Source organism: Chanos chanos, chromosome 12 (assembly GCF_902362185.1).
Source record: "Chanos chanos chromosome 12, fChaCha1.1, whole genome shotgun sequence".
Lineage (NCBI taxonomy): Eukaryota > Metazoa > Chordata > Actinopteri > Gonorynchiformes > Chanidae > Chanos > Chanos chanos.
In genome coordinates, this window is record NC_044506.1 from 20,093,305 (window position 1) to 20,109,443 (window position 16,139).

General features: G+C 43.5%; 1 protein-coding gene across 1 annotated transcript; it reads right to left on the reverse strand.

The window, feature by feature from the left end:
- Positions 1-761: 761 nt before the first annotated feature.
- On the reverse strand, positions 762-14,521 carry rprd2a (regulation of nuclear pre-mRNA domain containing 2a). Its single transcript, XM_030788988.1, has 10 exons — positions 14,329-14,521; positions 10,135-10,264; positions 8,687-8,814; positions 7,972-8,024; positions 7,731-7,857; positions 6,521-6,696; positions 5,211-5,571; positions 4,282-4,512; positions 3,876-4,073; positions 762-2,889 (listed from the first exon to the last, which is right to left on the reverse strand). The coding sequence occupies exons 1-10, from the start codon at positions 14,519-14,521 to the stop codon at positions 1,208-1,210; spliced, it is 3,279 nt and encodes a 1,092-aa protein (XP_030644848.1). The 3' UTR covers positions 762-1,207.
- Between the last annotated feature and the right edge of the window lie 1,618 nt (positions 14,522-16,139).

Here is a 16,139-nt window from a genome sequence, read left to right on the forward strand (position 1 = left end):
CAAAAATACAAAAAACAGTTAAAAATACTACTAATACCCATGTCTGTGAAACACATCACCATCCCACAGCAGTTCTCAAAAATCAGGTTTTTATTTACGTCTGTAGAATAAAACGCTCCAGGGAGTCGGGGAGGAGACAGACTTTACTTCAGCTTCCATTCCAAACGGATTTGTCATCAGGAGCCACACCCGCCGACCACACCCCAAAAACCAAAGAGAGGTCTCCCCAGAGAGGGGCGAAAGACAGCACTAAACCACTGTCAATATAGTACAATTTCAACGGCTGGATTTGTAATAATACAAATATAACACACAATCTCTTTTGAAAATGTCTATCGGTTTATCCAACCATAATATTACAAAATGATTGTGGTTACAGTCATTTCCTCTTTGTTAACAGTAAAAACAACGTTACAAATACAGTCATAAGTGCAGGCTGAAACAACCCTCTCCATACACAGTTAAGGCTGCTTTTGGCATTAACATCCACGTGTAGGATCCAGTATACATTACAGACAAGTTATGACAGGCTGAGAGGAGTCCTTCCTCCTCAAATTAATGCTACCATTAACGACCACGACGGCCACACACACACAGATATTTACACACCATCGGCCAGGGAGGGATACAAGAACAAAAAAAAAAATTATAATAATAATTTGTTTAATGTCGAGGTTTGTTTCATTAAAACTAAGAACCGCAGTATGCGGGACGACATAGAACATACCAATCTCTTGTTTTTAGATCTCAGATCTCCTTTGTCTTTTCTCTTCCTCTCAATTCATCACTTTCAAAATGAGTCTCTCCGTTCCTCTTCTCCCTCTAGACACATTTTCACTTCTCTCCATCCATCCATCCATCCATCCATGCATCATTATATTATGCTTCATCCTCTTCTGTACCAGTGGGTTCGTCCAAATTCTTATGTCTCTTCTTTTGAAATCTATCCCTTCTGTCAAGGACAGTGGACTGTGGAAGCGTCTTAGAGTTCCACCTAAGCCAGTGTGTGTGTGTGTGTGTGTCTGTGTTTGTGTGTGTGTGTGTCCGGTCTCTGTTGGCTCTGACTGCGAAGCCACAAAAGCACTTTGTGCTATTGTCGAGCAAGAGACGAACTCCCAACGCTCGAAACCCCTCAGCTCCTCTGAAGACAGGGACAAAGGAGGTTTCAGAGGTGTTGGGAGTTCAGAGGTCATGCCAAGGAGATGCATTAGTAGCGTGGGGGCAGGAAGGGTCTCTTTGGGGGGTAAAACGGATCACCTCTCCCTCTGGGGGGTGGGCCAAAGGGCTGTCCAGGACGTTTCGGGCCATGGAAAGGCGGTTCGCCGGGGTACTGGTTCGATGCCGGCGGAGGGCGTCGCGGAGCATGGGGTCTCTGCGTTGGGTAGCGGCCGGGGTACGGGCGTGAGGCAGGAGGAGGCCCGTGTTCTGGGTAGGGGTGTGTTCTGTGCTCGGGTTGGAAAGGAGCTCTGTGTTCCAGGTGATGAGGGCGTAGAGGCCTGGGGTTCGCGTGATGAGGGGGTAAGTGTTCTGATGGGGGCTGCCCCTGGAGGTACGACGGTGGAGAGGGGCTACGAGGTGGGTAATCACTGACAGGGTCAAAGTACTGGTTCTCCGGCAGAGACTGCGGGGGGCTCTGGGTGCTGTGGTAGCCATGGGAAGGAGGAGGAGGAGGAGGAGGAGGGCCAGGAGAGTGATGGGCAATGTTGGAGTGGTGGAAGGAGGTCCTGGGTTGATCGTTGGAGACACCAGCGTGATGTGGTCCGGGGGCACGGTGACGAGGCCCCAGATTGGCCATGGTGGACTGGAAGCGCTCGTCGGCTGCGGAGGGATGGGACAAACCATCCTCGTAACAAAGGGGGTTTGCCCTGGCGCGACTATCGTTGTCGATGTTACTCAATTCGCTGTGCCGATCAGGCGGCTCCGTGGGACCTCTGGCTCTGGTCGCAGGGCCAGAGTGGGGACCAGACATGAAGCCTTGAGGTGGGGGCGGCAGTTTGGGAATGGGGGGTAGAGGGGCTGTGAGGAAGCTGCGAAGAGGAGGGTCGTCATCATAGGCGCCGCCCAAGACCGATTTCTCTTGATTATTCCCATAGGTCTCTTCGTACCATCTTCCCTCTGCCCGTACGGGCGTGACCCCTGCCTCGCCCATCCTTGGACCATGACCAATCGCACCTACGTTCTCTGCAGCCTTGAGGGGCTCGGAGAACTGGTGATAAGCGTTGTCCTCCACCATGGCCAGAGAAGAGGGCAATCGCCCCCCTGTCAAAGGTTTCTGATGGTAGTCCCCACCGTTCTGTAGCCTTGGGCTGAAGCTTGGCTCACGATTGGTTGGCTGTTCCCACAAGTTTTTATCATTGGAAGACGTGGACATTGGATGGACTGATGAAGCAGCTTGACTGGACAGTGCAGCAGAGGCAAGGCCTATTTGCAGAGACAGTCTTTCTTTATGTGGATATGACTCTGGTTTAGAGGTATCTAAGATTTCGTCTTGCGTGGGCGTGGCCCCAGATTCATCTCTCACGGGGGTTCCTCCAAAACTCTCCATTCCAAGGGCAGGGCTGTTACTGTTTCCCAGTGACCCGGTTAATACGGACGGAAAGCCCATGTTATAACCCTTAAGGGCCGGATTGTCCAAGAGAAAACTGTCAATCTTAGATTCCAAACTGGAGAACCCCGGTTCTGCGTCGGTCTGTGGCTCCCTCTGAACCTCTCTGGTCTGGGTCATCTGAGTCAATTCATTCATTCCCATTGATGGCACAGTTGAAATTTGATTGGTCCTGGTGGAAGGGTGGATGTGTGTGGAGACTGAGTTTGGAGAATTTACTTTATCTAAGTCTGGAGAGGTTAATGAGGTTTTCCCAGCCTGGTTATTCAGAAAACTGGACAGTCCTGTGTAAACAGAGACAGAGACAGAGACAGAGAGAGGGAGAGAGAGAGAGAGAGAGAGAGAGAGAGAGAGACAACATGTTTCTTTATCTTCACAACATTTTGTTTTTTAACTCCGAAAACAAATCTGTCTGAATTGCATAATACTTTAACATCTGCTGATAGGGAAAATATCCTCATGTTCTGAGTCAGAGAGGAGAGGAGTGCACACTGACGTGAGTCATTTTTAATACGTAAGCTGGATTCAAAGAGTCTGGATATTGTACCTCAGTTTTAAGTAGCTATGGGACATTTATACTTGTCATAATGTGTGTGTGTGTTGTGCATACAGGTCTGTGTCTGTGTGTAAACATGTAATGAGTGGACTTATATGCATGCATGTCTATGCCTAACACTGGGGTTTTAAATCATGGATTTGCAAAGCCCTAGAGGTTCGAGACATTAGATGGAAAAGTCAATGTCAAATTCCATTCACTTAGTTAAAATACTAAGGGGGTAAATTGAGGAAAATAATTTGGGTTGAAGGGGTTCAGCTGACAAAAAAAAAAAAAAAAGCATCTAGCACCTCTTCATTTATACTATTCTTCTCTAGCTTGTTATGGTCTCGCTGTAGGTACCAGCAGTTCCCTTAGAGACCTTCACTCTAATGTATTTAAATCACTTTATGTTTGGCTTCTTTGTCTCACCCCTGTATGTCTGGACTCTGCCGTGTGCTGTCTCAATATGATCAAATGTCTAAGGGTCCAAATGTCTGATCCTTCTCTTTTCCAAAAAAAAAAAAAATAAAAAAAAAAAATAAATGAACCCCCTCACACTCAGTCGACCTAAAACCCCACCGGTCTCTCTGTCCACTTCGTCTTTGACTGATATTGTTTCACTTTACTCTATACTTCACAGAGCCAGTCTGCAATTCTGTTATTTTTCAAGTGTTCTGGAGTACCCATACGACCTCTGACCCCCTCGTTCTCCTCTTCCTCACACTCACTCACCCTGCAGGCCGGTGCCCTGGGCCTGGGTTTTGGACAGAGCACTGAGCAGGGTGCTGGGGTTGATGTCCACTTTGGAGAGCACGCTGGCCAGCGGATTGGTTACTGATGTGGTTGGTAGTGTTGGGGTTGTCAGAGCTGAGGTGGGAGCTGAGTGGGTGGTGGAGGTACCATGAGAGGGACGAGATGCTGAGTTACCTCCTGTTGGAAGGCCAGCGGATGGAGAGAGAGAGAGAGAGAGAGAGAGAGAAAGAGAGAGAGAGTGGCCGTGTGTATGTGTGCAGGAGAGAGAGAGAATGTGAAATAGTACAGACTTGTCATTTACCACACTCTGAATTTCATTTAAGAGTATTTTAACACATGATTGTCCATCTGTAAATTTGTACAAGTATAATCGACGTAAACTCACCCGAGTTCTTCATGGCATTGGTTATGGTGCTGAGAATAGAGCTGATCTTGCCCAGATCCACACCGGCCAAATTAATGGGGACAGATGCCGCAGCTGGGTTATGTGTCACAACAGGGGGCGGAGTCTGTTTCGCTGGTGTGACTTCATTGGTTAAAGGTGACTGAGTAACAGCAGGTACTGGGGCTGCATTGGATAAAGCACCCAGGACGGGCTGTCCCACCTCTGCCTCCACTGTGAAGAATTACTTTGAGTAAAACAGTGCAGCGATACAAATTGGCAGCAGAGAGAGAGAGAGATATCTGAGGCAGCCTCAAAGGCAGGAGGTTACCATGACGACCATCAAAAGCAAATCAAAATGAAACAAAACAAAGACAAACCCCAAACTGTTACTCCCTCAAGCCTCTTTCGTATGAGAGCCATACGTAATGAACCATTTTAAGATCATAGTTTAAGAACACAATCAAGATGCCCTCAAGTTACCAGCTTCGAAAATTTCTACAAAACCTTCGACTGAGAAATAAAAAGTTCAGACTCTTGGATTTGCCTGCGTCATTAAGACCCAGGCAGCCCAGCTAATAATAGCGTAGTGAGAAAGCTCCCTGCGGTCCTTAAGCTGAAACCAGGTTTAACGTTTAAATATTTCTCCCAGTTCTCATTCCCATAAATCTCTGTCTCACCCAGTAGTCCCCTCAGTCAAGGTGAGTCAGGCTAGCAGCTGTCTCCTCCATCACCCACAACACCCATCGCTCACTCTGCCACTCCAGGTGCAGTCACAGTGTTCGGCTGATTCTGTGTGTGTGTGTGTGTGTGTGTGTGTGTGCGTATAGGTCTGTGCACCCATAACAACGCTGTCACTGTCTGTGCTAAGTGGACCTATGTGAATGACATTCTCCTGGGGTCTTGTATGACTCCATTTCCCTCTGTCTTACCTATGATGGCCGGCCCTTCAGACTCATCTGCGTCTGACAGCTCCATGTCCTCCACATCACGATTGTCTGTGTCCCCCACACGGAGGCTGTGTCCCGGAGAGCCCCCTGCGGACGAGAGCGGGCTGGGAGCGTCATTTAACGTGATCCCGACCTCTCCGTCCTCCATGGCCAGGCCGTCCAGGTCGGGGTCTGGGGAAACGACGGGGCCCAGCCCGCGGAAGGGCGACTCGGAGCCCGTGGGAGAGGGGGCGTCCAGGGAGGGCGACGGGATGGGCGAGTCCCCCTGGTTTGGAAGCGAGCCCTTCAGTGTGTCCAGCTTACGCTTGAGGTGCTGAACGCGGTTTGCAAAGGTCTGGTAGGCCTGAGGGTGTAGAGAGGAGCTCAGGTTCACTGACAATGATTTGACTGTACAGCAGGAGCAGTCAGTGGAATTAGAACAGTCCACTGAAAACTTCAGAGCGTGCCAAGAGACTGCAACACATCAAGTTCTCACAATACCTACAAAATGCCCACGTCACTCTGAAGTATTTCCAGCACCTGTGACTATGTACCAGGAAAGTCTGGCTAGTGAAGTGTGCACGGACACTGTCAGTTTGAAAAACAAGAGTAACAGAGCTTAACTCCGCATGAGACGCACAAACTGTTCTCTTCCAGGACTGTGATTCGGTTATCAGTCCCTACTGCTAATGAGAAACATCAGCCTCAGCCTGCAGTCAGCCTCACCCAACCCAAAGCAAGTCCCGGCATTAAAACTGAATACGGCATACTCTATTTAAGCCTCTTATATAGGATAAAGAAATCTCAATAGAATGTCCCAACCAGAGAAATCAACCATCACCAAAACACAAACGGCAATCATTCAGTCCATCCAGAGCAAAAATCTACAAGCAGCAAAACAGACTCACAAGTGTGCATCAGGAGAGGATGAGAGCAAGGTAATGTTTCAGTTTTCTATTTAGACCCGATGTTGGCTTGACTTGCTCAGGAAACAAATGCTTTTACGTGCAAAAACTGGCCAAAGGTTTGGCTGTCGGCACAAATTCAGACATTCACCATTTTAAACGACCTTAAAAGGACAGCTGTGCTTGAAGAACGTCAGGCTTCATTAAGTAAGTGCTCTAAGATAGCCCAGATGAAGTTTTAAGACTGCTCTACACCAAACTCGCTCAGATGCACTCTCAAAGTTTTGTACGTTTACTCCTCTGACGAAAAAAAAGAGAACATGATGCAACCCTCTACAGATGTGCTCTACTGTGTGTGTGTGTGTGTGTGTGTGTGTGTTTATCGAGCTGATAAAAGTGCTGACTCACTTTGGCAATAATCTTCACCTCCTTGTACTGCATCTCGTAGAAGATGTCTGCGTTCTCCAGGGCCTCCATCAGAGGGTTTCCCCGTTTCACCTGACCCTCCATAAACACCACAAACTCCTGGAGTCTGCTACTGCCGTCCTCAAAGTCTTTCAGGAATTTCTTACCACCTGCTTTGTCTGAAGAACAGGGGACATTTGGGGGAGGTAGGGAAAAGGGAGTATTTTAATGATGTATTTCATTCACAAACAACTTTCGCATGAAGAAAAAAAACAAAGAAAAACTTTCACGCTCCTGGCAACGTTTTTCATCAGTTTGTCAAAATACAGGGACCCTTTTTTTTTTTTTAGTCTTGAAAACTGATCTACAACGATCTGATCATTTTCCAAGCCCGTTCTTAATTTTTCAAATGGAAATTTGACAGTAATTAGTGGAACTTATTGGATGCTGATAGCATATCCTAGATAAGTAGCCAGCTGTCTAGCAACATCCTACTGACTAAAGCTCTGGGCGATGCATTAGAGAACAGTCAGTCAGAGGAATTACAGGACCATCAAGATCATGTTTACTGACCGAGGAAAAAAACATGACCTGCCCAATCATTCATCAGTTTTCAAGTCCTGTAGTCAAAAAACTGTCAGTCAACTTGACATCCCCTCAGCAGATTCAGCTGGCAAAGTTAAACGCACTTATACCATCATCCCAATGTTTATTGATGAGTCTGAGCATACAAGAGGATGAGAGCGCCCTCTGCTGGTTAAAATTTCTTCAGGGAGAAACATGCACCAGTGAATATTTTCACCCATGCACCCATGGGTGAAAATATTCACTGGTGCATGTTTCTCCCTGAAGAAATTTTAACCAATAATGATATACTGATGAGCCATTACGAGTCGTCAATACCTGTACTCAAATATATCACTTAGGACCGACTCAGAGTATCCAAACTTTTCTTCCCATACCTGTACTCAAATATATCACTTAGGACCGACTGAGAGTATCCAAACTTTTCTTCCCATACCTGTACTCAAATATATCACTTAGGACCGACTGAGAGTATCCAAACTTTTCTTCCCATACCTGTACTCAAATATATCACTTAGGACCGACTCAGAGGATCCAAACTTTTCTTCCCAACAGCAGGTATCAGTATTTGACTGTTTCCACAATGAAAATGTACATTCAAATGTGCTTGACGTTTTACTATTCTCACCTTTTAGTTTTTTCAGTGCCTCCATGTTGCAGACGTCCACTCTCATAGCAGCCAACTGCTTCTCTCTCAGCTCAATCTCATCCATGGACTTTCTGTACTTCGACAGACGCTCAATAAATCCAGAAGGCTGCAGTACAGAAGAGAATGGAAAGAGAGAGAGACAGAGAGATTGTGCTTTAGACTCTGAAAAGGTAATTAAGGCTTTGCGAGACACAGTAATAACTGGGAAAGGGGCACTTACCACAAACTCAGCTACAATCTTGGATTTCAGAGCCGCCGTCGGGTTGACAGGAGCTGAAATCGACATTGAAGTGTATGAGAGAACCGCACAGACAATTGAAGACCACTCTGTGTACACACAGACTGCTATGGTTCAATGAACAAGCTAAAAATAAAATTTTACGGTTTCATCAAAAAGGAACTGCTTCAAACTGCATTCCAGCAAATCAACACGTCTACAAACACAACTCTTTCCACACTAGGATCGTGTGTCCTGTCGTTTACATTGGTCCAAATAGAGAAAGTCTACAAACAGCTGTTTACACACTAGAATCTGTAGATTAGACTGGACCAGACAGTGAAAATCCATAAACAGAGCTCTTCACACACTAGGATGGTACATTCTGTATTTTAGACTGGACCAGACAGCGAATGTCTATAAACAGAGCTCTTCACACACTAGGATGGTACATTCTGTAGATTAGACTGAACCAGACAGTGAAAATCCATAAACAGAGCTCTTCACACACTAGGATGGTACATTCTGTATTTTAGACCAGACCAAACAGTGAAAATCTATAAACAGAGCTCTTCACACACTAGGATGGTACATTCTGTAATTTAGACTGGACCAGACAGCGAATGTCTATAAACAGAGCTCTTCACACACTAGGATGGTGCACTGTGTAGTTTAGACAGGGCCAGACAGTGAGAGTGTTTTGTTTTGTGAGACTGACCTGGTGGGGCCTCCATCACCAGGCCATCCCTGAGCTGACTGATGAAAGTCTCTGCATACACACTCCTCTCCTCCCAGATGGACAGGATCCGCTCCACTGACTTACGCACCTTAGAGTCCTTCACCTTACTGCAGAAGGACACACAGAGAAGAGCATGCTGGGACACACTGGTCAAAAAGAAAGACAGACTGACCCAGTGGAAAACTAAAAAATCATCGTATGTCTGTTTGTACCTGTACAGACTGTGAACCTTTTAAGTACCTTAAACCCTGTTTCTGCTTTGTGACTGTTTTAACTAGCTTAAACCCTGTTTCTGCTTTGTGACTGTTTTAACTAGCTTAAACCCTCTTTCTGGTTTGTGACTGTTTTAACTAGCTTAAACCCTCTTTCTGGTTTGTGATTGTTAAATATTTGAACACAACTTAATGACCTGACTGACAACAGGATATTTTAACTTTATTTTTGTTTCACATCGGGAAAAAATTGTGAATTTTTCAACCAGCAAACATTATCACACATGTACCAAGCCAAAATCTTTTACTAACATTATGATACATGTGCCAAACTAAGATCTTTTACTAACATTATCACACATGCACCAAACCATGATCTTTTACTGAGCGGTTCTGATTCACCCAAAGCTCACTGACATTTAAACAGAATGTTTTGGAGACTGGGCCGCCAACATGGACGGCTGTTTGTTAATCCACAGGAAGCAAGCACACATACTTCCATTTGTGACACAGGCCTAAAGTTTCTGGAAAGGCATAGCTGGGGTGACCAACAACAAAGCAGTTAAAAGGGATTTTTGCTCATTAAAGTGTTTGTCTTAAGGTGGGCGAAGCTCTTCCTTTTCAATAATTCAAGCGTTTAATAAAGTCCCTGAAAGCTAAATGCCATTCTGACTGATGTCCTCCTAGGACCAGAGCAGAGGAAAGGAAAAAAAAAAAACAGATCAATAGAGAAGAATGTTTGCTTTACAGCTGTAAAAAAAAAAAAAAAAAAAAGCTGGAACTTTTGTCAGCCAGTGAATGGTTCGCCAACAAGCCCAAAAGAACAGGTGATGCTTTTTACTACTGGTTGCAGACATAAGGATCTGTCTTGAGATTTCTGACTTTTCGGTCGACGACCCCATCCTCTAAATTAAGCCAGGTTTTGCAACACTAATGTCAACTTGCAAATATGCATTTCCTCGCTCAGAAAAAAAAAAAAAAAAGTGTAGGCCTACTTCTTTAGTCGCCCTGAGCAGTTTGGATTCCTACAGTTACCAAAGGCAGATAATGAGTTGACAGAGTCAGAAAAGGTAGACATTTTCAGAGTACATTCATGAATTGCACATAAATTACTGCTAAGAATGCAAACACACATTGAGAGAGTTGTCAGTTAGGTGTCCTCTCGTGACTTTGAGAGACTGGCTGATGTGACCTGGATAACAGAGACAGATTTACCTGACGAGCTGAACAGCCTCTGGGAGCGCATCTGCGAAGGTGGTCCTGTAAACTATGGCATTTCTCCTCTTGCAGTTCTGAATGACATCATTGGCCAGGTAGAGCAGATTGAGCCTATGAGACGCATCCGCTGCAGGGCGAGAAAAAGAGGAGCGTTTCAGGTCACATGATGGCGTAACAAACCCCGGCTCAATGCGAACGCTGCAGAAAATCAGTGTGTTATGGCCAGAATGATTCCTCCACAGCCTCACAATACCATTAACATCCCAAACCACCATTTCCAACCTTTTCCTCCACACACTCCCTCTTCCTGAAAGTGTCAATGGTCAGTGTCATCCTCTGTCCTGAGTGAAGGATATAACATTCTGCCCTACTAAACATTCACATTCAGTAACAGTGTTTTACATGAGTAAATGTTGTCAGAGCCACTGGCAATAAATCATCTGAAGAAATGTCTTCTTAACTGTCCTCCACTGTTCTGTCAGAGGACTAAACAGCTTAACTGCAGATCACAGTGTCTTAACACACGACATGATGGGCTGTATCTTTTACTGCTATGATGTGGTTTGGGTAAATCAAACCCTCTTTCATTCCTTATCAAATGATATAAGGGGTTCCACCAAAAAGTTAAGAGAGTTTTCCAAAATAGCCATCCCTACGCTGAGCACGAGCTCCGTAGAAGATGCTGGCCTCTAAAGTGGAGGACTACAAAACCTACAATGTGTGTGTGAAGCTTCTGACTAGCTCTTAACAACTAAAACTGCACTTATAGCCTACTGTTCTTTTCACCATCACGTGATACGGGGTATGTGTAGGTAACCAGCTCAGTAACATTACAAGCAGACTCATTTTAATGTAACGACTCAACTCTATCAACCACAGCTTAGAGCAAGATCACAGCCAGGTCTCAAAATAGCCCTCTGACAGGAGACGATATCTGACTGCATACCCACAGGGCCTCAGGATCGATCAACTTTAACCCAGAGGACCCCAATACCCTCTGGGCTGTGACTTATCAGAGTCTGCTTCTCAGAACTGAGCTGTGGTTATCAAACGAAGTTGATAAACTAAATAAAAAACTAAATAAATAAAATAAAATAAACTAGAGGGAAAAAAAGAGAAGCGGCATATCAAAAGATACTGTGGTACATTGCACCAATGCTATTGCACCATGCAAAAATATTATTGCACTGGGCCAATATGTACCACTGTACCAATATTACTGCACTGTGCCCAAAATATTATTGCACCTTATAAAGCCTTATTGCACCTTATATACAGATAATTTACAGATGTTATCGCACATTGTGATCCCAAACAATCCCAAACAAGCACACACAGGGACTCTGTACAGGAAGTTTTTGAAATTGACTTTTGTAAAGAATTTCAGCGTAAACTCTGCACTGATCCCTCCAAAGCAATGCTTCACATCAGATAACTGTCAGGTTTCCATAACAAACAGGTCTCAAACTAGGCTGCATGAAATGAAAGCCTACGTTATGTAGACAAACCACGCGTTTATTCCTGAGGTCAGTTTCCATTAAACATCGCAATCGGGTTGTTTGAAAAGCCTCTCTACGGTTAAACAAACAATATAAATATAGGTGAATGAGAGCTTTGTGACATAATGTCTTTTCAAAGTAGGATACCGGTTTTAAAAAAAAGCACCATAGTGGAAAATAAATAACCCAAAACAAACATCAAAATTAAAATGCATGGGCTATATGTCGATATTTAGTATTTTCCAAGAAATATCACATTCATATGGAACTTTATTACAGTACCAGATACAATAAACAATAATGTCATAGATCACTGATTATTATAATAACCTAATATCACTTGGGGGAATAAACAGGTTACTGCAGGAACACACAGGATGTGTCAGCACCCTATCTGATGGTTTAACACATTCTCTAACATTCTGTCTTACTGGCTCAGACAAAATCAAACTGACCAGACTGTAAGTACCTGTTGGTTACAGGCCCAGATTATCAGTCAGAATACAGCTGTATGCAGCTGTATACATTTACATTTATTTATTTAGCAAACACTTTTATCCCAAGCGAATTCCAGGACAGGCTGAATAGCAATTAAGCGGCTGACTGTTGCGTAAGTGCCATTGCTATGATGAGTATCAGACCAGAACACAAGTGCAAGAATGTTGAAGGAAAAAACTGCAGTAGTTCCAGTGAAGACAGGGAAGATTCAGTTATATCTGTTAACGCTGAAGAAGTGAGGATAAATCTCTTTGGACCAGGCGTCCCCTTCAGTATTAAAGGAGACAGGACGTTCCCACATTACAAATACTGAACATATGACAAAACAGATACAGCGGCACAAAAACGGGTCAAAGGCTACACTTTTGTTAACCCAGTCTGTCTGATCTCTGGAAGAGGGCCTGTATCAGTGTATCACTTCTCTCAGTTCAAGCCTGAAAAACGTCCAGTACACATTCAAGAGCTGTTACAGAGAAGCACTGTTCAAATCCTTAGCGGAAATTACAGCTGGGAACTATCCCACTGGACATATTGTGCGAGTCTATACATAATTCTCTCATTTATTTCTCTCTTAAAACTGAACAAAACAAACAAGCTCCAAAACTATAGGTAAAGAATAAAAATCGAATTCTAACAATATCCGATAACAGACATGCAAAAGTCTCTTCAAAAAAGCTAGATTACGTTGCCACTGACTTCTCAACAGCGCTGCAAAGGATTTGTCTATATTGTACGAAAACTGTGTTTCATCTCAAAATGACAAATAACTAAACCTAATTCTTGTTGGACACATCTGAGAACACCAAAATAACAAATCTATTTGTCCCACGCAATTGTTCCACTTGCCCAAAGGTCCTAATAAGATTAATATCACGGGAAGGGATTTCACTTCCTTAGAACGAGCGGCAGCAGGGACCTAAACGCCCATTAAGCTTACATTATGAATTACAAACAGTGTCTTGCTCCTCGGTTGAGTGACAGGAGCACAGAAAATGCCTGTTAGTGAGTGCATTTGCGTGTGATTTAATACTGACGAAAATATTTGCCACCTGGTCGTTTTCGTCTCAAGACAAAACACTCCAATGTACAGGTATAACGCGCTCCTTTTTTATTTCCGCCTGTTTGCTGGTTCTCTAACTTCACTCTCAGGTGCAGACGACAGAGTGAAACTGGGCGCTCCAGTAAGACGCGCCAGTCCTCAATATAGCCCAGAATCGTTTGCCGTTGTTCGGACACTCGGTTTTGACTGAGGGCCGACTGACTGCCGTTTTTAAGAAGCTGACTTGACACGAACTATTCGTCACCTAGAAACAAATAACAAAATAGTCGTCCCCAGTTCAGCTGCCTTAGAGTACGGCAAAATCTCTACACTCCTAGGGCAATAGGATAATAGGATACTAACCACGAAGAGAAAACACAATTTACGAAAGCTGTTGAAGTTATGAAAGCTATCGATTTTGCCTCGGAAGCAATACTGCTGAATTACTGTAACTGGCACGGCTACTTACGTATCAGCCCTTGATACAATGGATTAACGAACATCGCTCACCAAATATGATACCATAAGCACTCTCGCAAGCCATGTTTGTCAGTTATGAATCCTCTCATAAACGAAGTTTGTTTGCTTATTTATCCAACTGGTTGAAATGACAACACCAACAGAAGTCTGCGAACTTATCCTAGCAACCGAAGTATGTTATTCACAAATCCAAGGTTAACCTAGCATACCCGAAGTTGGGTTACTGAGTTATTAGCTAGCCAACAGTTAAACTCATTAGTTGGACGTACAACTTTAAATACGTGCCGTTATAATAAAGCAATCTCTGAAACTTAATGCGCACTGGGGCAAGATACACTGATTGTGTAAATGGGGACGTATTATGACTGAACAAAACTTAACTGAGAGTGACAGCTGAACCCGGTGTTATCGAGAGGTCTCTAAATTACCCTGCCAATCTATAGCAGAGTATCGTGGCTAAGTTAGCTAGCTAGCGTTACCCTCTGCAGTGGTACAGGTTACTTGCTAGGTCACAGACCATTTGCTATGCGGTCCCTAGAATAAATTAACCTGAACTGGCTCAGATTTACTACCTACTTCAGACAGCCACTGGTTAGCCACGAGACCTGAATCCAGTTAGTCAGATAGTTGAAGTGGCTAGCAAGCTAATGTACATGAGCTATAGGAGCTACTTACATTTTCTTAACCATTTCATCCAGTGCCGTACTATTAAATTATGATACTTCTTATTCTCGATGCACCAGGTTGATAGTCCTTGGATTGACTCCATCGTATTGGTAACTCCTTGAAAACGGCGGTCCAAAGACGACTCTAGGGTAGCAGACGAGCCACGACCGTGGCCACTTACTGCTTCACTTCCAGCCGCCATTTTTCAAGATCTCTCTCTCGTTGGCTTGTTTCGTTAACCCTAAATAAGCTTTAGGCTATGTGTTGTCTGAGTGCGGGGACTCCTTCAGGACAATTTACATCTCTCAGACGTAGCTACGGTAAAAAAAAAAAAATTAAAAAAAAAGAAAGAAATTTAAAAAAAAAAAAAAAAAACATGTACGCAAATTTGAAAATACCCGTTAAAGGCTAAAGTGGTTTCGTGAGGTTTAAAAAAAACCCTAATTATATTATTGTTTCCTATTTAACATTTTTTAAGAAGTCGAGGTAAAGTGAACTGGGAAAGAATATTTTATCACAAACTTGATAATGCCGATCTTATAACAGCTACAGTGTTACCTGAGTGGGGTAATCTGTAAATGGTCCCATTGTGAGAAAATGCATGTTTTTAACAGACAGACAAGCAAAAAACTGAATAAAAGACCGAAATGTTTGCTTAATGTTTTTTTCTGCTGCTTTATCACGTTTTCTGAGAATCTACGCACGAGTTAAAAACAGTACATCCAAACCTTACTGCTGTAACATATATTTGAGAGCAGTCTAGCAGTCTATCATCACTTTTTAGGGAACTCATACAAATCTCAGCAATAAATACACGTCACACAGATAACGCTGTGCGAAATTAAATCAATTTATCCATTCACTCCTGTAAGCAACCAGTCTGAAAGCATTATATTCGACACATAAAGCATAAAGCTACTCGATAAAGCTATTTCAGGCATATTATTATCATTTCTATTTTGTTTATTATTATTATTATTACTAATATTATTATTATTATTGTTGTTGTTGTTATTATTTTTATATCTGAATCATTCACACAGTTCCCAGAACAACGGTACTGGTCCATAGTTTGAGAAACGCTGTGCTAGACTGTCTGGACCACATCTAGAACAATGAAACAACAGCATGTCTTGTGTGTGTGTGTGTGTGTTACCTGGAGATAAAGACACAGCAGGTGAAACAGGTGAATATTTAATTTGATCAAAACATGAGCAATATTTCAAGCATTTCCATAACCACTATGAGAATGGAGTGGACAGAACAGACAGGAGTGGACGAATGGGACTAAACATGAAGACTACGGAAAGGAAGAGGACAGGTCTGAAAAACAAATAAAAAAAATAACAGAGACTTTACAGTGGTTGGTGGAACCTCAAACAGACAAAACACTACATAAATACCTCATACACAAACAGAATAACGCATAGACACAGGCAGGTGGTACTCACAACACCTCCTTTCAACTTGGTGATATCACTTTCATATTGCTACACACTGCTCTAAGGAGGGATTTTCTAAAATAAATATACACATGCATTGCTCACACAGCATTTCAAAGCCAGCTGAAACATGTGCCATCGGGACCAGCTGAACCTTTGTCCACTCAGTACAGTGACATTCAATTTCTGTATTTATAAATCACCTCCCGTTAACACATGAGCCACATCTCATTCAGAGAGAATCCTCCAGGAGAACAGAGAGTCTCTGGCATGTAAAGGTGAGACATGTTTTGTTGCTGATAACTCTGTTTAGCTCTGTTTCGTAAGGTCAAACAATTTGAAAAAAAAAACAAACAAACAAAAAAAAAAACTATGAAC